Source organism: Piliocolobus tephrosceles, chromosome 14 (assembly GCF_002776525.5).
Source record: "Piliocolobus tephrosceles isolate RC106 chromosome 14, ASM277652v3, whole genome shotgun sequence".
NCBI classification, from domain to species: Eukaryota; Metazoa; Chordata; class Mammalia; order Primates; family Cercopithecidae; genus Piliocolobus; species Piliocolobus tephrosceles.
Window position 1 is genome coordinate 58,236,198 of NC_045447.1, and position 24,171 is coordinate 58,260,368.

Sequence of the window (24,171 nt, forward strand, 5' to 3'; positions counted from 1 at the left end):
GTCGAACCCCTCCCAGTTTTAGCAAGAAAATAAGTTGAAGAAATCGTCTGAAGAGGGGAGGCTACCAGAACTTTTAGGAATCAATTCAACACTCTCATTTAGCAGATGAGGACACTAAGTGACAAACGAATTTCACAGCACAGCCAGGAAAGAATTCTGGATGTCCTCACTTCTAAGCTGGGATTCTTTCACTGCATTCTTTGAGAAGGTAGAACCCAAACACAGGCCTTGGGCACAACAGGCCAATATGTTATTAGCCACATTTTACAGAAACTACCTAGCACCAAGAATCACACTGTGCTTCCTTTAATATTCAGTTTTTGGTCATATTTTTCTCATTGTAAAAAAAAAAAAATCAATGTCTGCAAAACATTCCTGATAAAGACGACTATTAAAAAAGAAATCTCATCCTTCTCCTTACTGATATGTTTGCAAGTTTCATCTTGAGATACTTCTCACAGTGACAGCAGTTGAGCAAGTCCTACTCATCTGATCCTTTTTTAAAAAATATGTAGCTGGGTATAGTGGCTCATGCCTATAATCCCAGCACTTTAGGGAGGCCAAAGCAGGAAGATTGCTTGAGGCCAGGAGTTTGAAACCAGCCTGGCAAACATAGTGAGACCCCCATCTCCTAAAAAAATAAAATAAAATAAATAAAATAAAATAAATAAAATAAAATAAAATAAAATAAATTAGCCAAGCATAGTGGCAAATTCCTGTAATCCTAGCTACTAGAGGGGCTGAGGTGTGTGGATTGCTTAAGCCCAGGAGGTCGAGGCTGCAGTGAGCCTTGATCAGGCCACTGCACTCTACCCCGGGCAAGATCCTATCTAAAAAAACAACAAAAAAATACAACATGGGCATCTTTTCAACAGATCTTGTTTGTCTTAGATTTGCATAATAAATATGGTGTACTGATTTCCTACAATCATCAGGATTAATGGTAAAGAGAAAGAAGAGCAAGTATAGAAATTGCTGGAATCCCCTGCCCACGTATCTTTAATGGCATGGACAGTTATAGTTGGGGGTGAAAGAAAGGCCATATCATTAGTTCTCCCACACATACAAATGATTGTGTAGAGGTATCTCACAAGAACTGGGCTAGAAAATGGAGGGCCCATGTACCACAAGTACAGGAGGAAACAACAAAATGCCTCATGAGTTGAATAAAGCAGCTGGCAGGGAAACAGCCTTGCTTTGCTCTAATGGCAAAAATCTCATTAAAAACAAATCCTGTGCACCACTTTATAATGCATCAACGAAGTTGAGCTTTAGAAGTCGGGTGGGTGCAGGAGGCAGGAAAGAGTCATGCCTTTCTTCTCCATGGCTGATGAATAAAAACTAAGCAAAGGCCCAGTGATGCATAGTCATGCTTCTAAATTTCTCTAAGTCTCATTTACTTTGACTCTTTTATGAGGTCTTTTTTCCCCCATAAACAGAACATCTTGCTTCAGTTTCCCATAAGTGACTCAGTGAGAGCCAGGTGTGCATACATACAAGGGTGTGTACCACAGGAGAAAAGTTCCAAAATTATGAATCTTGGAGTACATATCTTATGAGAGCCTTTTAATGTATAAATAGCCTGATGACTTTCTTTCAGGACAGACCAAAGGTCAAATACTTTCCCCAGTTCAAATAGACTGTTTAATCGCTGCAAAGAAGTGGAACAAATCCCACTCCTAACCATCTTTTACCCTCAGTGGCCAAATGACTTCTGGCTCGAACAATGGGGACCTTGTAGAAGTTAAAAGAAATGGATTCATCAAACACAATCCAGCAGGAGGCATAGGCACTGAAGAAACCTACTGCAGACAAACCTGCTAGACAAAGTTCTTGGTAGAGATTCTGATTTTCCTATTTTTAATTTTTGGTTTGGGAAGAACACTGCACACAGAGGCCAGGGCCTATGGCAACGAAGCATTAGGAAACTCGTCCCTGTGCAACAAAAATGGAAAATGAAAAATATAACCCATTCTTTTGGAATTTAAGTTCTAGAGCAAGATATATGTTGCTTTCTATGGATGCTCTACTCACAAATGAAAGATTATTATTTTCACTTTAATTGCTATGGAATTTCCTCGAATGAGAAAGACACAAAGACTGACTGCACATACGCAAACATACTTGAGCCCACTGCACTCTCTATCTCTCTTTCCAGGACAGTCACACCCAGAGTTCCCCTTTTCTCATGCCCAGGCTTTTTAACTTCATCAGCTGTAATGTAGCATGAGAAAGAGAAGAAAAAAAATTTTCAGAAAAGAATGACGTTTTTCTTAAAAGAGCTTCCAGCATTGTCAGAGTCCTTCAAGAGTACATTTTGTCATTAAAGCAGAAATCTAATGTTTCTAAAAACAACCCTAAAAACCAGCCACATGTCTTTCTCAAGTCTGAGGTTGGTCCCCCTGCCCTGCCCATGCTGGCACTGAAGGAAAAGAAAGTGATGTGCTTTAGCTTGGCCATCTATAAAATAAGAATAGCCATATTATTAAACAATCTTGATAGCCTTTGAAGCACACTTTAGGATGAGGATTTTTTTTTTTTTTCTGAGACAACGTGCTGACAAAGTTATGGCAATAGGCCAATGTGTGTTTCTAGATAAGTCCCTGGAGAGAATTTTGGGAGGCCAAGATGAGTGGATCACTTGAGGCCAGGAGTGCAAGACCAGCTTAGCCAACAGGGTGAGACCCCATCCCTACTAAAAGTACAAAAATTAGCTAGGCATGGTGGTGTATACCTGTAATCCCAGCTACTCAAGAGGTTGAGGCACGAGAATTGCTTGAACTCAGGAGGCGAGGTTGCAGTGAGCTGAGATTGCATCACTGCAGTCTAGCCTGGACGACAGAGTGGGACTGTCTCAAAAAAAACCAACAAAAAACAAAACAAAACAAAAACAAAACACACACACACACACAAAAGAGTGAGAGAGAGAGAAAGAGAGAGATGGTACAATTCAGCCCTCCATGTGGAAGAAAGAACCAACATGCAGTGGGTAAAGTGATTTGCCCAGGGCCAGAGTCAAGATGAAACCTCCTGATTCAATGCTCCTGCCCCAGCTGCCCTGGAATCTATAATCCACCAGGTGGCTTTACAGGATGTTACAATTCTGTTAAACAAGTTGAGGCTGTGGGTATGACTCTGGGAAACCCCAGGCTAAAAATGGCACAGCCTATAGCTATTTGTATCTGATGCCATCAGCAAGCGGAGGTTGGAGATGCCTGTCTCAACACACCAAGATTCACTTTACTAAGAAATGTGCTATCAGTAAAACACATAGAGGGCATTACCCACAAGGCAAAAAGTTCTGATTTTCTTCTGCTATAAGATGTTCAAACACATAATGAATCATATACGTGCTCAAGCCTGGTTAACTGGAACCCACTCAGCTCAATCAAAGGCAGTAGCACGTAAAAGATGCATCCAACAGCAATATGATATTAGCCACCTAGGTAATTTAAAAATTTCTAGTGGTCACTGAAAAAGTAAAAGAGAAACAGGTAAAATTAACTTTAAAATCTTGTCTAACCTAATATATTCAAAACATTATCACTGCAAATAAGTAATCAATGTAAAAATTGAGATTTCATGCTAAATTATATTTTCTTAGGGATCCTTCTCTTTTTTTGAGACGGAGTTCCACTCTTGTTGCCTAGGCTGGAGTGCAATGGAGTAATCTTGGCTCACTGTAACCTCTGCCTCCCAGGTTCAAGCGATTCTCCTGCCTCAGGTTCCCGAGTAGCTGGGATTACAGGTGCTCACCACCACACCTGGCTAATTTTTTTTGTATTTTTAGTAAACACGGCGTTTCACCATGTTGATGAACTCCTGACCTCTGGTGATCTGCCTGCCTCAGCCTCCCCAAAATGTTGGGATTACAGGCATGAGCCACCGCGCCCTACCAGGGATCCTTCTTTTAACAGATTCTTTTCTCCTGCTGTTGTAAAGTAGTATCAACTAGTGGACCCTCCAGCCAGTCCGCCCACACTCTCAACAATGGCACTCAGTTATTCAGAAGGTTAACACATGCAAGATCCCACAAATGGCACTTGTTAGAGACTTTGAACTTCCAAGGAAACATTAAGAAGGCAAGTTATCCATATGTCTCATAAACAGAAAAATACTAGAAGATCTTAAGGTTACCTGGCTAAGATGCGCTAAGATAGAATGAAACCAGATCTGATGGCAATACCTGTTCTCTTTCTAGTCTCCATCTTCTGACCCAACTGCTTTCTTGAAAGAGCCAGTATGTGAGTAAAAGATCTGGGAAATGCAACAGCGTATAGTTATACCATTTAACTAACAAATTAACCCAAGGCTCAGTGCCCAATTCAGACTTTACAGTATCATCTGTAATACTTCATAAATCTGGATCATCCTGAATATGGAGTTTTGTATTCTGCTCTACGTAGCAATCATATTATAATCATTTTCTTAAACTATTACCTCCAAACACATGGACATTGTGCTACTGAGATTTTAATCAAGATGTATCCAAAACACAAACTCCAGCCTATCCCTCTATTCAAATGACTATGTTCAAGCCCTCAAAAAATACTAACAGAGCAAAGATGGGCCAGCAACTGTGGGCGTTGGTGATATGGTGCAAACAGGGCAGACAGGGCCTTTGATCTCACGTGGCTTATATTCTAGAGGGAAACAGGTCATAAATATATATTGTCAGGTATAAATACATGATAAGGACATAACTCAGGGTGAGAGACATGTAACCATTTTAGTCTAAACCCATTATTTATTAGGTTGAACCACATGAAACTGCTGATATTCAACCATTTCTGACCAACGGGATGGGCAATTTCAAAACAGTTTCATTCCGTCAGGAAACAACCAAGAATGCTTCTGATGGACCAGAAATTATAATGAATCCCTGAAAGGCAGAAGACACAGTGGCCTGGACTGGACAAACCTCTCTCCCATAGCAGAAGCTCTAGGAGAGGGCTGTGAGTGCCGTAAGCTCAGAGATAACTGATGGGAGGAGCAGCATGGACTGAGGTGGAAGGCAGGGTGATTGGATGGGGGACTGTGGAAGGATCCCCAAATGATTTAACTCTGTGCTACTCCCCACTCTCCATCCAGCCCAGGAGGCTCCTGTCTTCATCCAGAGCATTCTGAGAGGCAATTATTTCTAGAAGGAATAGGGGAGGGGGTGATCCTAGTACAGCGGCCCCCAACCTTTTTGGCACCACATAAGGAAACTAACTGAAGGAAAGTTCCAAACACAACCTGATTAAAAAAGTAGGCAAAGGACTTGATAGACATTCCTCAAAAGAAGAGACATAAATGGACAACAGCTGTATGAAAAATGCTCGACATCACTAGTCATTAGGAAAATGCAAATAAAAACCACAATAAGGTATCACCTCACACCTGTTTGAATGGCCTTTTTTGCTGTCACCCAGGCTGGAGTGCAGTGGTGCATTCATGAGTCATTCTAGCCTTGACCTCCCAGGCTCAAGCGATCCTCCCACCTCAGTCTCCTAAGTAGCTGGGACAACAGGTGTATACCAACACACCTGGCTAATTTTTGTTTTATTTTTTATAGAGACAAGGTCCCACTATGTTGCCCAAGCTGGTCTCAAACTCCTGGGCTCAAGCAATCCTCTTGCTTCAACCTCTCGAAGTGCTAGGATTACAGGCGTGAACCACTGTGCCAGGCCACAAATGGCCTTTATCGAAAAGACAAAACATAGTAAGTGTTGATGAGGATGTGACAAAAACAGAACCTTTGTATACTGCTGGTAGGAATATAAATACAGCCATTACTAAAATTCCCCAAAAAACTAAAAACACCAACTACCACATGATCCAACAATCCCATCTCAGGGTGTATAAGGAAATGAAATTTTACGTCAAGAAAGACATCAGCCCTTCTATGGTCCCTGCAGCATTATTCACAATAGCCAAGACACGGAAGCAACATAAATGTCCAACAACAGATGAACAGATAAAGAAAAGGTGGTCTACATACACAACAGAATACCATTTAGCCTAAAAAGAGAAGGCAATTCTGTCAATTGCCACAACATGGGTGAACCTGCAGGACATTATGTTAAGTGAAATAAACCATTCACAGAAAGACAACTACTGCATGATCTCACCTATATGTGGAATCTAACTAAGTCAAACTCATGGAAGTAGAGAGTAGAAAGGTTACCAGGGGCTGGGGTTTTGGGCGATGTTGATCAAAGCACAAAATTTCAGTTAGACAGGAGGAATAAGTTTTTGAGATTACACTGCAGGGTGATCATAGCTAATGAAAACGTATTATGCATTTCAAAATTGTTAAAGTAAAAATCAAATGTTCTCAGCACCAAAGATGATATGTGGGGTAATACGTTAATTAGCTTTGCTAATCATTGTACAATGTATACATGTATCAAAACATAATGTTATACCTCACATATACATTTATCATTTGTCAATTAAAATTCAAAAACAAAAACTCACAATGAAAAGCTTAAAGCAGGCTGGGTGTGGTGGCTCACGCCTGTAATCCCAGCACTTTGCACTTTGGGAGGTCGAGGTGAGTGATTTCCTGAGGTCAGGAGTTCAAGACCAGCCTGACCAATATGGTAAAACTCCATCTCTACTAAAAACACAAAAATTAGCTGGGCACTACGGCATGCACCTGTAGTCCCAGCTACTCAGGAGGCTAAGACAGAGGAATTGCTTAAACCTGGGAGGCGGAGGTTGCAGTGAGCCGAGTTCATGCCATTGCACTCCAGCCTGGGTGATGAGTGAGGCTCTGTCCCCCCATCAAAAAAAAAAAAAGAAAAGAAAAGAAAAAAAAGGGCAAGCAAGTCTGTGGCCTTGCCCTCCCGGTTTCCCTGCTGGTTCCCAAACATCGTCCATTTGAGCTGGAAATGACCAGCTACAAGCTACAATAGCCTAAAGCATTTTGTATGACTGCTTACCTGTCAATGAATTGATCAATAATGACAATATCACCGGGCTGAATCTCCTCCCTCAAGGAGCCACAAGCTGTGGTCACTATGACATGTGTACAGCCCTCTTCCTTCAAAGCCCAGATGTTCGCCTGGTAGTTGACCTTTGAAGGCATGATGGTGTGCTGCCTTCCATGCCTAAGGACAGAAGAAATCGTCAACCCGTGATGAGCACACCACCAACTGTTTTCTCTTAGAGTCTAGAAGAAATTAAGTGATTCTCTAGCAATGACCCAGACTAACACAGGGGGTCTCCTAGAACCCACTCCAGTGACCAACTATAACTAAAATTTAGGTTCCCTGGATTCTGAGAAGCCACTTCTGTTTCAAAAATGTAGACTGGCAGACAGAGCCTAGTGTGGTCCCCACTGTCATGCTCTGTATAAAGTGTCAGTGAACCTGGGACTTGCATCCAGCCATTAGAAAATGGCAAATGTGCTATAAGTCACTCCCATGATTAGGCTCTACCTTGCAAGCATGCACGTGAGATTCTCCTACTGGCCTCCTGAATGCTTGCAAGGTACAGCCTAGCCATGGAGGTGACTTCTAGCACCTTTGCCATACCCTAATAGCAAGAAGCAAGCTGCTGCCAAGTGAACAGCCTGTGGAGCAGGCCACACGACGGAATGTGAACCATCTCTAGGAGCCAAAGGCCTCCGTCCTGTAACTTCTAGGAAGTGAATTCTCCTACAACCACATGAGCTTGAACAAGGACCTCAAGCTCCAGATGGGAACTCAGCCCTTGAATATGTCTTGTGGGGCCTTGTGCAACCGCAAGCAGAGGACCTGCTAAGCTGTGCCAGACTTCTGACCAACAGGAACCAGGAGATCATGTGTGCTCTTTTAAGCTGCTAAATTTGGGGTAATTTGTTACACAACAATAGAGAACTCATACATATATCTTGACTAATTTCTAACAATGGGATAAAAATGACTTGGCCTCCTCTGTAATACGGAGCAGCACCAGCCTCCTTAAGGAAACAACAGCACAGACACAAGTAACCCACTTCAGAAGCCCTAAGCCCACCCTCCACAGACATATAACTACTACTAGCAAGAGATCATTAATGATGGATTGCTTTTCTTTATCTTTATAAGAAAGGGGAAAAAATGAACAAAACATTTCTTCTTGCATTTAGAACTAAAACCAGAGCCTTGATTTTAGTCATCTGATCTACTTTCCCAATCTAAGGGGCAAGGGCATGAGATCTAGATCTTTGATCTCCTAAATCAATATAACTTAACCAAAAATGAAACATTGTAAATGAAGGTTACTAAGATGTTCTGATTCTGTCAACATAAAAAAACTCATACCTGTATCTTTACTCTTTCCAGAATTTAAGTTTAAATTATCCTTTAGTAGTTTAAATTATCCAAAAAGCTTAAAATACCATACCTTGCAAGAAGGACGCAATCAACATTTTTTATCTTCCCCAAAATTAGGGCATCGGATGGCTGCATGCAATGAAAAAAATGTCAATTAATTCAGCGATTTAAAAACAGGTATGTAAATTAACATTGTTCAACCACAACAGTACTCATGGACTCTGAAGAGTCTGAGGATACAACTTAGAGAAGAGGCAAGATCTGATTATCAATATAATCATTTAATCAATCACCTATTGATCCCTCTGCAAGCATAGATTCACAGGACTCAAGGTTACCATGAGTACCTGTGTAGGTACTATTTAGTCAGATCTATTCGTAATGAGTACCCCAGGGGACTATCACGGTAGACTGGTCAAACTTAGATGTGTCAAGGTTATTGGGCAGGTTCAAGAACAGGTATGAGGGTGAAAGGCAGAAAGGATAAGAAGTCGCTGTCATGACACTAACAACTCAGTACTGGAAATGTCTGCTTGTGTTAACCAGGTCTAAGATGATCCTGGAAATGACTTGAGGTAACAAAGGCTGGAAAGACCCTTAGAACCAAGGGTTTAAGAAAATGAACCAAGATGACTGCAGGACTGGGAGCACACAAGGTCAACCTAAGAATTTAGCTGAAAAGGAGGGTTTGGTTGGGACAGCCAGATAGACAGATCTTACAGAAGGACCAGAGGGCGTAGCAATATGGAATTAGGAGAATGCAGACACCCTCACCCTGGCATACATAGGCTAAGTGACACGGGATTGAAGAACAAGCAACCTCTCCTATAAAAGGAGGAACGTTTTATTTCTAGCTCAGTTATGCATTCAACTAACATGAGGTATGTTCTCATTCCCCGAAACAGTTCTTTTCACTCAAATGCCACTTCATAATCATAATTCATCCTATTAGTCATCAGCCTGTCCCCTAATTAGTGTGGTGTGACCTATTGGCCCCATATTAGAAGGTGATTTGAATGTAGATTTGAAAGTACAGTCTGGAATGAGTCTGTGGTCTGAGATGAGTATCCGATTTCCAGCAACAGAATTAGAGAAGTGAGGTACATATCCAGTAGCCATTTTCTCAAAACATCAAAGTCTGAGGCATCCGTCAGACACCTTCTCAGCTGATGGAACCCAACAGCAGAACTTCTGGCCCTCTCTGCTGTGAGCAGACAGCCCTGGGCTGCCAAAACAAAAGCAATATTTTTTTTAAATTTAAAAATCAAGCCAGCAAGGAGAAATGAAAAAACTAACACGTCTCCACTAACTGGATATATTAACCTTGCCAAATGGAGTATCCACATATTTTTCAGTTCTTCCTTCTAAAATTTCTGGATCATCCAGGCCTGTTCCACCAATTATTCCAATCTAAGAGAGAAAAAGACAGAGAAGATTATTGTATTTGGTGGTTTTTATTAGACATAAAATTCTAAGCAAATTCATTTATTCATATGTTCTTCTCCATTCCTGCCAAGCCCTATTTTTTTGAAATCTGAAAATTACTGAACAACAATCAACAAATATTTCAAAGCCTTCTATAAAAATCAACAAATATTTGAAGGTCTTCTATAGTCTAGAAATAACCAAAATGTAGGGTACCTTTTTGGACTACATCACATTTACTTCTGACTGTCTGAATTACAAGTCAGCACAGACAGGTACTTTAACCAACTCAAGTTAGAAAATCAAACCTAAAAGTAGGCAAATATGGTAGTGGAAAGTACCTTCTAATCAATTTTGTTTCTCTGTCAAATGGACTACAGAGTAAAGAATGTCCAGAAGACTGCTGGGATATAAAATATTAGATATTCCATTTGGTAGTGATTTCTCCTCACTGTTCTATTTGATAAAGAAATTAGAGATTATCTTTCCTACGCCATTAGAATCACAGAGCTAGAAGAGAATGCAGACAGAGGAGACTGAAATAGCATGAAAAGTTACCCGCATATACATTGATGAAAACAATCATTCATATATGTATGCAAATTCGTATTTACATACTGTAGATATACATATAGGATACTCATGTATACTACTCAGTAAATTATGTAAACATAAATAAGTAATTCAAAAGGTAGTTATAAGATTTTTTTAAGTTCATGAATTGTATTGCATTTTTCAGAGATTATCTTGAAAGTCCTTGTCTGAGTTAAAGAAACCTGAGAGTTGATCTAATTTGATGATTAAGAAACAGAAACAAGAACAATTACAAAAATAAATATTAACTAAACTGTTAAAACTAAAAATTAAGTAACAAATCATTAGGGAAATTTCCTTGGGCTGGTACTTCCTAAAGGACAAAGTAAATAGTGCCAGGCTAACTTTATTAGAAACCTAATTAATGCGAAGTGACCTGAGCATTGTTGTTTTTCAATGAAAAGCTTTAAATCTATTGTCACCTGGGTAACTAAATAAAATAAATTAGGCCTCAAGAAAAAATTCCAGAGTTAAGAATTCAGTGAACATCTGAATTAAATAATTTTCAGGTCAAGTTACACAAGTTGAGTCCTATCAACACGTAAAAAAATGGTTACCTTTCTGCCTGCCTCAGTTTCCTGAAAAAAACAAAGAACAAAAAACAAAGGCAACAACAACAAAAAACAAACAAGAAAATAAGGACAATTTAGTGAAGTTTTTACTGAAGAACTCTGCCTGTTTCCCATGAAATGGTTACATAATTTGTGACTGTCCACCACAATTTCCTTAAGTGGCAAAGCCAGGTTTTGATGTTGGCGCCATCTTGTGGAGGTATATTATTAAAACCACAGCAGGTTAACATACTTTATGTCAATGAACTTCACATTATTGTTAAAGGGTAACCAGTATTACAGCTTTCAAATCAACAGAAGTGTTCACTTAAGTCAATACATTTACATAACGGCACCTCAATAGAAAACAACAAAAATTCATACTGTTTTAGGAAATCCCAACCCTTCCTTAGCCTGGCTTCTCCAACTTATCCTTCATTCCATGGACCTCTGTCTGAAGCACCACAGGTCATGAGGAGGCTAAGAAACCATCCAGCCCACGTCCTCACCTGGGATACAGTTATGAACTGCTGACTCTGAAATTACTCTCAGCCAACTCCCTGGGATTCAGCTACTAGCTTTTTAACTCATCACCACTTTGACCTGGCTGTTTCTGGGTGTTCCCTGAGCCATGGCATCTCAGATTCTTGATTCAACACTGGATGCTCGGGATCAAATACACAAATCAAGTTGGGCTTTGCTTGGAGCCACCCTCTGAATTTACGTGAACTTGCCCAGCATTGTAGCAGTTGTTGAGAAATGCTAACCAGGTGTCCTGCTGAAATTCAGAGCCCCTGAGCTCACTCTCAGCAGCCCGAGGCTTCAGTCTGCATCACCTGACTGCATAATGACTCTGCAATAGGTAGCTGGCAACTCAGCCCTCAGCAAGGAACATGTAGTAGCCCTGGACATGAAAACAAGAGTGGCTACTGCTCTGGAATGATCTGCTGGCAAGCCCATCCAGTCACTTAACTAGGTCCAGTTGTTTATCGAAACCTACACTGTGCGAGGGATACAGGGACAAGCGTAGCAACTGAGTCCCTCCCGCCATCCCAGGAAACTGGACCTCTAAGATGGAGGCCAGCAGGGTCAAGATGTGGCCAATGTCGCCACCTGCTGGCTCCACAGCAAAGTACAACTGGGATGAAGTACCCAAGCACTGATGGCCCAATTCTATCCACATTCCCTTGAGTCTCTAAGTTTGTGTCAACTCAATACTGCCTTAGTAATAAAGTAACTGTGTCTGTGGACCTACATGTTACAGGCACTGTGCTAAGTGCTTCAGTGGTCTTACCTTATTTCATCATCACGACCATAAGATGGGCCCTATAGAATGTTACCCGTTTTACAAACGAAGAAAGAGAAGCATAAAAATTAAAAACGTCCAAGAGCAAATCATAAGGAGCAAAGCTGGGATAGAAATCCAGGTCTTTCAAGCTTAACCACTATGATCTGCCCTCTCCCAATATCCCCTGGAGTCTTTCATAACATTACACCTTATTAGAAAAGTTTTTTTGGTCTTCATGTTATGAGGCAACATGCTCAGAGAGGTCAAGTTCATGACGAAGGTCACAGAACAAGCACAGAAACAGTGACTCCAGGTATCTGAGTGAATCATCTCAGAGGGGAGGAAAACTCTCAATGACTTCATCCACGCTCAGGAAACAATGACAAGACCCTGCCAGGCCTCCTGGGCCGGAAGTGTCAGTCCCCAGTTCAGTTAATTCTAGACTGTGTAAGAAATGTGTTCAAGACCTGAGATGGAATTTCTGCCCAGCCAGGACTTCTTTATTACACTAGATAGAGTTCTGAAATAGGGAGTCAATCAAGGTCCTTGACAGATTTTAAAAGCTAGTGGCTCATGCCACACTTTTCCACTGACTGACCATCAAACCAAACTTCTCAAAACTAGACTTTCTGCATTGATAATAAAGCTCTTTATGACATCTGCTTCAGAACCCTAAAGCTGCCCACACCTGCCTACAGTGACTTGAACCACCTGGTGTCTGCAACCATGAGTGGGGTCACCATCTGTCTGCACTTCCCTGGCCAACTCAATGCTGACTTGCAGAAGCTGGCCGTGAACAGGGTCCTATTCCCCCACCTGCACTTCATGTCTGGTTTCGCCCTGCTGACCAGTTGGGACAACCAGCAGTACCAGGCCCTGATGGTGCATGAGCCCACCTGGCAGATGTTTGATGCCAAGAACATGATGGCTGCCTGCAACCTCTGCCACGGCTGCTACCTAATGGTGGCTGCCATGTTCAGGGGTCACATGTCCATGAAGGAGATGGACAGGCAGATGCTTAATGCCCAAAACATGAACAGCAGCTACTTTGTTGGTTGGATCCCCCAAGATATAAAAACAGCTGTATGGACTTCCCACCCTGGGGGCTAAAGATGTCCGCCACCTTCACTGGCAACAACACTGCTATTTAGGAACTGATCAAGTCCATCTCAGAGCAGTTCACAGGTGTGTTTCGGTGCAAAGCTTTCCTGTGCTGGTACACGGGCGAGGGCATGGACGAGATGGAATTCACTGAGGCTGAGAGCAACATGAACGACCTGGTGTCTGAATACCAGCAGTAGCAGGAGGCCACGGATGAGAAGGAAGAAGACTTTGAGTGAGCCAAGGAAGAGGTAGGTGGCCTAAAGCCTTCTGTTACTGTGTAAAGGGTGGAAGTGATGTGAACCCTTTATTCACACACAATCTGTTCTATGACAGCCATGTCTTACTGTATGTGCAGTTGCTGTTCTTTGTGTCTTGACATCACATGTTCTAAAGACACCCCAAAGAAAGCATTTTCATAGTGAAGAAAAAACTTTTGTTCAAGAGCAAATCAATCCAAGGGTCTGACTTCTCTAAGACTGTGAAAGCATTTATCCAAATACCAGCTCACCTACTCAGAACGGTTACTTCCAGCAATGTGGAAAGGGTGCATACTAGCCCCTACTCTGTGTCTATTTCCACTAGTACCTGGCTACAAGAGATTTTACCAACCCTTCTTTGTCCCAGAAACCATTCACCATCACTTTGAGGCCTGGGCGCACTGCCGTAAGGAACCCAGCACTCTATAATGGCATTCTCAAAATACCCCAAGCATTTGAGACCAGCTCATGCCAGGGAGATGGGCTGCCTCTGAGTGCCTCAAGCTCATGATGAGGTAAGCGAGCCAGAGCGGGAGCTGGCACAGCCCGATCTGAGCATTGCAGTCCTTCAGATCTGGTTGCCATAACAATTTTGGCAAGCACAGAAGACAGAAGCCCTCATTATTAGGCTGACATGGCTTTGAGGCCTGTCAGGGCCTTGCAAAATCCTGGAAGCCTAGCTGTATGGGAGGGAGCAACCAACTGTCTCCGGCTGGGAGGACTGTTAAAAACCTGCAATAGGGTCCACAGGGATAGCTGGGGGCTTCATCTCAGAAAAGACACCCCCACTCTGTAGGCCACCCTTGTAGGTAGTGGTTATGGATGGAACTGTGTCTCCCCTAAGTTCATATGTTGAAGTTCCAACTCTCAGTACCTCAGAATGTGACTATATTTGCAGTTTTTACAGACGTAATTCAGATCAAATGAGGTCACTGGGATGGGCCCTAATACAGTATAGCTCATGCTATGGTTTGAATGTGGTCATCTTCAAAACTCATGTTGAGGCTTGTTCCCCAAATACAGTGATGCTGGGAGGTAGTACCTTTAAGAGGAGTTTGAGTTATGAGCCACGGTAATAATCCACCCCCATTAAGGGATTAATGCAGTCCCAGGGGAGGGTGTTCTTGTTCTCATTGAGTTGGATTAGTTCCAGTAAGAGTGGGTTGTTATGAAGCCAAGTTTGTCTCTTTTTTGTGTTTCCTTTTCCTATCTCCCTGGTCTCCCTTTCATTTCTTTTAAATAAATCTCTTTTCTTTATAAATTATCCTGTCTCAGGTATTCTGTTACAGCAACAGAAAACAGACTAAGAAAACTGTTGTCCTTATAAGAGATTGAGATATAAACACATACAGAGGGAAGACCCTGTGAAGACAAATGGAGAACACTGCCATCTACAAGCCAAGGAGACTGACCTTACAAGAAATCCACCTTGATCTCACCTTGACCTTGGACTTCTAACCTCCAGAGCTGTGAGGAGATAATGCTTCTGTTGCATAAGCTACCCAGTCTGTAGTGCTTTGTTACAGCAGTCCTAGCGAACTAATACAGTGTCTCTATATTTTAGTCGGATAAGCTTGGACAACCCAAGGGCTCAAAACATCCATGGTTTTTATTTGACCAAATGCCCCTTGTAAAGTACAGATACCAGACTAAAGGGCAGACACCCTCTTAAAGACACACTTCACCTGCTGAAATGGCCAGATATTTTCAGAGGAGGATTTTGCCTAACGCATACTGTATTTGTTAGAGCTCTCCTATGCTTGTGGAACAACAGCGGGACCCACCCACCCTCCTGAGCCAGCTGCTGGATACTAGGACATTCCCCCTCTCCTGCTTTCAATACCAAAGCCCAGGCCCCAGGGATTCTGATTAGTTAGGCAAGGTGTAGTTTGTTTATAAAGCTCTGCAGGTGGTTCTAAAGTGCCCTCAGAACTAAGCAACCTGCTCTAGGGCCTAGACCATAAATTTCTAAAACGTGGGCTGAGTGTGGTAAGCTGAATAATGCCCCTGCCCCAAAGAGATCCTAGCTACATCCTAATTCCCAGAACCTGCCTCAAATATGATTAAATCCAGGATCTTGAGATGGGGAGATTATACTAGATTATCTGGGTGGGACCTAAATGAAATCACAAGGAGGTAAGAAGGTCAAATGAGGAAGAAAGTGATACAATGATAGAAGCAGAGGGAGAGAAAAGGGGACATGATGTGAGGCCATGGGCCAAGAAGTCCTGGTGCCTCCAGAAGCTGAAAAAGGCAAGGAAATGGGTTTTCCCCATAAGCAACAGAAACTTATCTCCTCACAGTTCTGGAGGTTAGAAGTCCAACATTAGGCCGGGCGCGGTGGCTCAAGCCTGTAATCCCAGCACTTTGGGAGGCCGAGACGGGCGGATCACAAGGTCAGGAGATGGAGACCATCCTGGCTAACACGGTGAAACCCTGTCTCTACTAAAAAATACAAAAAACTAGCCAGGCGAGGTGGCGGGCGCCTGTAGTCCCAGCTACTCGGGAGGCTGAGGCAGGAGAATGGCATAAACCCAGGAGGCGGAGCTTGCAGTGAGCTGAGATCCGGCCACTGCACTCCAGCCTGGGCGACAGAGCAAGACTCCGTCTCAAAAAAAAAAGAAGTCCAACATTAAGGTGCGATTGGGATTGATTTCTTCTAAGGTCAGTCTCCCTCCTTGGCTTGGAGATGGCAGCGTTCTCCATGTGTCTTCACATGGTCTTCCCTCTCTATGTGTCTGTGTCCCAATCTCTTACAAGCACAACAGTTTTCTTAGTCTGTTTTCTGCTTCTATAACAGAATACCAGAGACAGGATAATTTATAAAGAAAAAAGGCTTATTTACCTCATGGTTCTACAGGTTCAGAAAACTGAAAAAGGCAATGAAATGGACTTTCTAAGACGAACCAGCCCGACAGACACTTTAATTTTAGCCCTGTAAGACTCATTTTGGATTTGTGGACTCCAGAACTGTAAGAGAATACATTTGTGTGTGTGTGTATGTGTGTGTCTGAAATAGAGTCTCACTTTGTCACCCAGGCTGCTGGAGTGCAGTGGTGAAATCTCAGCTCATTGCAGCCTCAACTTCCTGGTTTCATGTGATCCTCCTGTCCCCAAGGAGCTGGAACTACAAGCATGCACCACAATGCCTGGCTAATTTTTTTCTTGTATTTTTTGCAGAGATGGGGTTTCACCATACTGCCCAGGCTGGTCTTGAACTCCTTAGCTCAAGGGACCTACCCACCTCAGCCTCCCAAAATGCTATGATTACAGGCATGAGCCACCACGCCCAGCCTCATTTGTGTTGTCTTAAGCCACTCCATTTGTGAAAATTGTTACAGCAGCAACAGGAAACTATTACACTAAGGGAAGAGCTTGTTAAAAATGCAGATAGTCACCCTTTCCAAAGCTCTCTCGGTCAGTGGCTGTCAAACTTCAGTGGACATCTGAATATCCTAAGGCTTGTCAAAATCTAGATTGCTGGGCCCCAGCCCCAGAGTTTCAGATTCATTGGGACTGGGGTGGGGCCTATGAACTTGCATTTCTAGCAAATGACCAGGTGATATTAATGCATGACACACTTTGAGAACCACTGCTTTAGATGCTTTTGAGGCACAGACTGGAATGCCATGACAACAACCACAGGTAAGGATCCAGGATCCACTGCATACAAACATTTTCCTTAACTGCTTCCTCAACTGCACCTATAGGGGTAAGATTTTTACTTAATCCATACAATTATCAAGAGAATAAAGTGAAATAATGTATTAATATCAGGCACTTTTTCTGTATACCCTACCACTCCTGGCAAAAATAAAAAATCAAAATAAACTTCCTCAAAGCAACAAAAAAAGCCCTATTTCCTCCTTTTACTCTGCTGAGCAGTACAAAACCTGGCTGCTCCTACCTCTCTTGAGCAGGTAGTCTTTTTGTGATTTTTGCCTTAGGGTCCTCACCTAAATGTCAAACAGCTCTCCTGGGGGTGTCTGGAAACAGGGCTATTTCTGGCTGTTGTCATGACTATGGGGAGTGCTAATGGCATTTCTGCGGAGGGGGTTAAGGGTTGCACTCCAAGTCCCGCAATGCTTGAGACAGTCCTACAAAAGAAGTAATTGTCCTGCCCAAAATGCCCTTGTGTCCCTAGGCAAAAAAATGAAGGCTCGTTGGTCATTTGATTTTCAACTGGGGCCTGCGGATTGTCCTGTTTCAGATGGCCACACAAGGACTTTCAGGCTGAAGGCCCTTGTAGGCCACACTTGAGACAGCCAAGTGGAGAGTGTAAAGGCCCATGTTCCACAGTCTACAAACCATGACTTGTCCGTCTCCCTTAATATCATTATGTTTATAGCTCACTACCAACCCACAATGGGACCGTATCCCCTCCTTGTCACAGCAACCATGATTAACAAGTTGTTGTTGTTGTTGTTATTATTATTATTATTTTGAGGCAGGATCTTACTCTTGTCGCCCAGGCTGGAGTGCAACGGTGCAATCTCTGCTCACTGCAACCTCTGCCTTCTGGGCTCGAGTGATTCGCCCACCTTGGCCTCCTGAGTAGCTGGGATTACAGGTGTGCAGCACTGTGCCGAGTTAATTTTTGTATTTTTTGTAGAGATGGGGTTTCACCATGTTGCCCAGGCTGGTCCCGAACTTCTGAGCTCAGGTGATCTGCCCATCTGGGCCTCCCAAAGTGTTGGGATTACACGCATGAGCCGCTGCACCTGGCCAAGTCTTGTTTTTAATCTCCCCAGAGTGAAAGCTGGGAGGCTGCCCAGGGGAGTCATGCTACACTGCTGGAGCCCTCCAGAATGCCCTCTATTTGGGTGCCAAAGACTAGTTTGGCCCTCTCTCAGGAATACTACCTGCCCTTGGCTGATGCTGAAGGACAATGTCTCCCTGAGGTCCTCTCAGACAATGGCGATGTTAATCCCATAGCCTCCGGCTCCTGCTGCCTCTCTCCATGGCTACCCCCCAAGTAATAGCCTCACTTCCCGCCTGGACCACCTCTCACTGCAGTGAACCACAAAAAAGACTGTTTCAATTACTCTCACTCCAGGTGGCTTTCTCCCTCCCTCAACCCGCCACCCACTCTGCTCCTACAGTAAAGAGGCCCCTCAGCATCTCAGCCTCTGGCTCCCTAACCAGCAGTATCTGGGAGGAAGGAATCCTACACTCACCCCCTCCTTGGCTCCAAGGAGTCACTCATGGCCCCTTATCGCCCACTCTGAAATGACCCACCAGTATCACCATCTTTCTGATTTTCCAAGTCAAAAGCAGAAATCATCCTGTTCTTCTTCCCGCAGTCCCCACATCTTACCTGCAAATTCTATCCCCAATCTCATTATTCCTCACCATCTCCATGGCTCCCACCCTAGACTTCAGCACCAACACCAAGACTTCTGGCCTGATCTCTTAGCTCTTCCCCTGCCCACTGGCTATTCTGTACACAACAGCCAGGGTAATCATTTTAAAACGTAAATCAAACGCCACCTGCTGCTCTTCCACAGTTTCCAAACATTTAAAATCAAAATTCTTGATCATGGTCTATAAGGATGGCCTTATGAGCTGCATCCATCCAATTCTCACTGTGCATCCGTGATTTCCATTCCTACTACACTGAGCTCACTTCTGTGACACCTTGGTTTTTGCTCTCCTACCCCCATCTCTCTCCTCAGGTCTTCACTTGGATCTTTATCCTTATTTTCACTATCAGCTTGTTTAAGTCCATTCAGGCTGCTATAACAAGGTATCTTAGGACTGGGTGGCTTATAAACAGCAGAAATTTCTCACAGTCTGGAGGCTTAGCAAGTCTAAGGTCACAGCAGATTCAGTGTCTGGGGAAGGCCCACGTTTGGCTCATAGATGGTGTTCTCTCACTTAGTGGAGGGAATAAGGCAGCTCTCTAGGGCACTGATTCCATTCACGAGGGCTCCACCTTTATGACCCAATCATGCCCAAAGGCCCTATCTTCTAATACCATCACACTGGCGATTAGGTTTCAACATAGATTTTGGAGGCAGACTACTGCACAGCTTAAAATCCACCTCCCTAGGAGTCTTTTCTGACACCCCGCACCCAGTGGAATCTTATTGCTGTTTCACTTTCATGTCAGTTGGTTTTCCACCCTGACTAGAATATAAACTTGAAGAAAATAAAGGCCTTGCTTACTCAAAGATGCATCCCCAGTGTCTGGCAGGTATTCAATAAATATTTTTGATTAGGATTCCACCAGTAGATGGCTAGATTTGAAAGATACGCCAAATATTATACTGCCAATCCAAAACTCAGTGGAATCTTTCACTTGCACGAGTTAACTGCACCTCTTAAATTGAGAATGAATTTAAGATCCATTCCCTGTTCATATCTCTATTTTAAAAAGAGAGGTACTTGGGCTGACATTAAAGGAGTACCTAGAACTGGGCTGAATGTGTTACACGTTACTGTATTTAAGTCCAGCCACCTCTCAAGGTTCTGCCAGCAACACCAATGGGGCTCAGACACACATGTGCCTCCTACACCTCTACCTGGGTGGTGTCCAGCAGGCACTGGAGACAGCCTGCTTTCTGCTCGCACTCTGCCTCCCTCTTCAAGATGGACATTCTATCAAGTGCTCATTTTAATTGTGCATTAAGTCACAAGAAAACAGAGCAGAGAGACCACACTTCAGATTTCAGAAATGCCTCACATCTAGTTGATGGAATGCCAGGCTCTAGGCCCAACTGTGTCCTTATCTAGGTCCAGCTGTGTAATTCTGGACACCTTAGCTGACCTTTCCGGGCCTCAACTTTACACCCGCAAAAGGGATTTGTGTGGTTATACGGATGGTCTTGAGGGAACATTTTCCAGTCCCATTATTCTATAATTTGGGAATAGGATGTGTTTTTTTTTTTTTTTTTTTTTTTTTTTACCTATTTTGCTCTGGACACTGGCACCTCACATTTTCTATACAGAATGCTGCCTTAGAAGTCTGGGGAATATGGTGCTGGCATCATGGAATCTCAACAGCAAAGCTGTCATCTGTTTTAAACTGAAAGAGAAATCAGCAGGCAGTCTTAGCACCATATGTATCTCTTAATTTTATATCCAGATAAGCTTGCCAAGATCAAAAATACACATTATTCAATATTTACATCAGGTCTCTGAGAATCACACTGTCCATTCTGCACTTAAATGCACTGCATTAATCGGAAGGGAAACCATGTGGCAGGGAGAATGCTAATCAAATTAAAGTAAGACTGTTTTAAACACCATCCCTGTTTTTAATGGCATTCGAAGTGTATTCCTGCAAGGGTAAGTGAAATGTTGTGGCCTAATGATACCTAACACAATAACTTAATTGTTGGGGAAAAGGTCGTTCAAAATTAATCTCAGTTCCCACACTTATAAGCACTACCACTTAATAAGCTTCAACCATGTGCAACATAGACAATTTAATTCTAGCTCTCCCAGCAAATTCTGCAGTGAAATTCTCAGTTTATAGATGAGCACCCAAGAGAAGTCACATACTTCACATGAGTTTCATGAAAACCATTTCTGCCTTGTTTCCGCCAAACCATGAAGGCAGGAGCGAGGCCTTCTATAAATATTTGCTGGATGCAAGATTCTTTTCGAAATGACAAAATAAGTTTCATATGTAAGTCTGGATGCAACACCCTTCACCATTCCTCTCATTCTAAGTGGCTCATTTACACCTGCAAGGGCTTGATAAACTAATCTGGCTGATTACACACTGACCGCAGATTCGCCTTCTCCCAGGAAAACTGCAGTCGAGTGTAGGGTATCGAGATGCTCTGGAGAAGATCGCAGACCTTCCTATCCCATAGGTCAAAAATGTCTAAAAATCAAACAAGTTAACTGCGTTCTTAGCCAGTAATAAACTCCCTAGAAGAGGTCTTAAGTTTTAGCATCGATTTTTCTTTATGTGCTGTAATTCTCTCTTGGAATACTAACCAGGAGAGAAGTGTTTAAAACCCCAGGGAAGCCAGCTGCTACTCTCAGAACTTGTGCCCTCTTCAGCATAAAGCTTCCCACCACACAACGATCCCTTGTATCAAGACCTCTCAGGGCCTAGGGCACAAGGAAATCGAACTCTAACTTGCAAGGCTGCAAAACAAAGCAGTTTGAAGCCAGACGCCTCCAAACGGTGCAGCCCTAAAAAGGGACCCCTTTACTCGTTTTCGAAGAAAGTCTCAGAACCCCTACAGCATTGCGCTGCTGGGGAAAACTTCAGCACGGAGGCGTACGTTCGGAGGAAGAAGAAGCCGGAAGCATGCAAAAGAGCAAGTAAGCAGTTCTCCCACGTGGGCCGCAGGCAGCAAGCAGAGTCAGAGAGCGGAAGCTGGAGTCCCGCAAGGCACTAGGAGATGGTCACAGAAGCGCAGGCGCCCGGACACCTGCTGGCTCCAGCCGGGTGTCTTTCTTGGGAGAAGAGTGGTGCTCAGGAATGGTGGCGGCCTGGGCGCAGCCTCTCCCATCCACGACACCTCTCTCTAAAGGGGTGCCTACGCCCTACGGGCAGCGGGTGCAGATGAGAAAAAAGGTGGGGTGTGTGTGTGTGTGTGTGTGTACTGGGGAGGGGATCATTCGCAAGCGTACCCTCTCCTCGAGCGGCAAGCGAGTCCCGAGTGCCGAGCCCCAGTCCCTCCCCGGCAGGGGCGCGCGGGCCGGGCGTATGGCCCCCGGAAGCGCGGTACCCCGGGGCGGGGGCGAGAAGGCACCCGGCAGGGCGAACCGCTGCGGCTGGGAGGGCTCATCTCACCTTCACGGCGGTGGTGGTGGTGCCAGAGGCCATGTCTGCACAGGAAAGGAAGCTGCAGCGGGCGAGCGCTCGGGACTAAGAGAAAACCAAAGGGACAGAAGAGCTGCAACCGTGCCAACCTCACAGCGCGGGACTGAGCAGTGCAGAGACCCGGGGCGGGCCTTGACTCCTCCTCTTCCTCCCCGGGACAGCTGGATTGGCTGCTTGTGTGGGCTCTCCCCCGCCACCCCTTCCCCAAATCGAAGTTCCCGCGTTCCGCCCCTTTTGCAGACCTTTCCGGTTCTCCGGGTTTTTGTGGGTTGTTTTTTTTTTTTTATCCCCAGTTCTAACTAACGGATAATGATAATAATGGAGACCATTTATCGAGCGCTGTGGTGTTCCAGACTGCGTGTTTTGGACTTTAATTGGCTTACTTAACTTTCACAAAAGCCCTGAAAGAGCAGCACTCCCTGCTTGGCCCGATATTACTGGCGTCAGAGGCCTCAGCAGCAAAATCTGGCCCGGCGGCGTTCCACAAGTTCTCGCGCAAAGGAAACTCCTCACCAAGGAGGGAACTGGCCGGCCACTGAGATTCTCTTAGGCAGTTAACGCGGGGCGGCTGCCGTGGCGGGGGCGTGGTTTGCACTTCCTACGGCTGCGAACCCACCGGGGGTTTGCGTAGTTCCCTTGATTCCTGGAGGACAAAGCTGGGATGGACTTGACCCAAGACTCAGGGATGACGAAAGGGAAATAAACAGAGTAACGTACTACTGGATAATCATTCAGATTTAGGAACTATGATTTACTCATCTTCAATTTGAGGGGCGGCTTTAAGGCGTTTGAGACCCTGCGCAACTCCCAGTCTGCTCTACCCGACTGGGGGCATCTTTAACCCTTTCTACGCCGGAGCGGCATCCAGTACACCTGGATTCAGAATCCAGACTAAGGTCTCCATCATTCAACACTAGCAGGATACACACACACACACACACCACCACCACCACCACCACCACCACGAGCCCTTTACAGGGATAATCCCTCATGCTCAAAGCCCCCATCCCTTCCCTACTGGGATAATCCAATTTAACCTTCCTTGATGGATTAAGCGTTCTGAAACAAAACAATGGGTGACAAGGATCTTAAGGGTGGACTCTGCGATTTAGAAATGCTGCAAATTAGCCTGGAGGTGGGAGGAGGGCCGAGAAAGGGGATGCTTTCCTCTTACAGCAGCAAAACACGGAAAGGAAACACAAGTACAATTTAATTCAAAATACCACTGTGTGATGTAGCCTGGATACTGCTCATAGAACCTGTTTACTTAAACAGTATAGACTTTCGTCCTCTCATTACTATATGCTTTAGGTCTAAATTTTCTTACAATGTAAAGTTTTCTTTATTCTGTTACAACCATCTATTTTTTTTAAGTTATAAAATGCAATGGTAAAAGAGGAATGAAAGTAGAATTTGGATGCTCCTTTGAGAAACAGGAGACAGGGAGTCCTTCGTGGATGAAGACAATGTAGCTTTCTAGGGGCTTTTCTGCTGATTGCTCTATTGAGGAGCAGGAAGCCCACCACTCAGAAGTGAACCATTGAGGGCACAAGGATGCCCTGGGCTTTATGGCCGCTACCTAAGTAGGGGGTCCTAGCCAACTAAAGTGACTTGATATGATTAGCAAGTCCAGTTTCTACTCAGCACTGCCTCTCTGCTAAAAGTTAGACGCTGTAACCAAGTTAGATCTTGTAAGCTTAAAACACCCCTAGGCATAGGAGTTGGAAACTTGGAGAGGACCAGGCCGGACTTCTGGACTTTTCTACTGTAACTTGCAGGTAAGGGCTCAAGCATTTGCTCTTGAAGATGTGATGTCTGTGAAAAGGAAATTCTTTTAAAGTTTGAATTTCATATACACTTACATGTGACAAAATATTAT

The 24,171-nt window shown here is 43.9% G+C and overlaps 1 protein-coding gene across 2 annotated transcripts in view; it reads right to left on the bottom strand.

Annotated features, from left to right (window-relative positions):
• Positions 1 to 22,503, bottom strand: part of MTAP (methylthioadenosine phosphorylase) — a 55,947-nt gene extending 33,444 nt beyond the window's left edge. The window contains exons 1-5 of one of the 2 annotated variants that reach the window (XM_023203873.3): positions 22,263 to 22,436; positions 21,455 to 21,571; positions 9,609 to 9,695; positions 8,356 to 8,414; positions 6,930 to 7,097 (exon numbers count right to left, since the gene is read on the bottom strand). In XM_023203873.3, the coding sequence (XP_023059641.1) occupies positions 6,930 to 7,097; positions 8,356 to 8,414; positions 9,609 to 9,695; positions 21,455 to 21,571; positions 22,263 to 22,295 (464 nt within the window). In that variant the 5' untranslated portion in view covers positions 22,296 to 22,436. Of the gene's footprint in view, positions 1 to 6,929; positions 7,098 to 8,355; positions 8,415 to 9,608; positions 9,696 to 21,454; positions 21,572 to 22,262 lie in introns of both variants that reach the window. The other variant, XM_023203874.3, reaches the window with a different exon arrangement.
• Between the last annotated feature and the right edge of the window lie 1,668 nt (positions 22,504 to 24,171).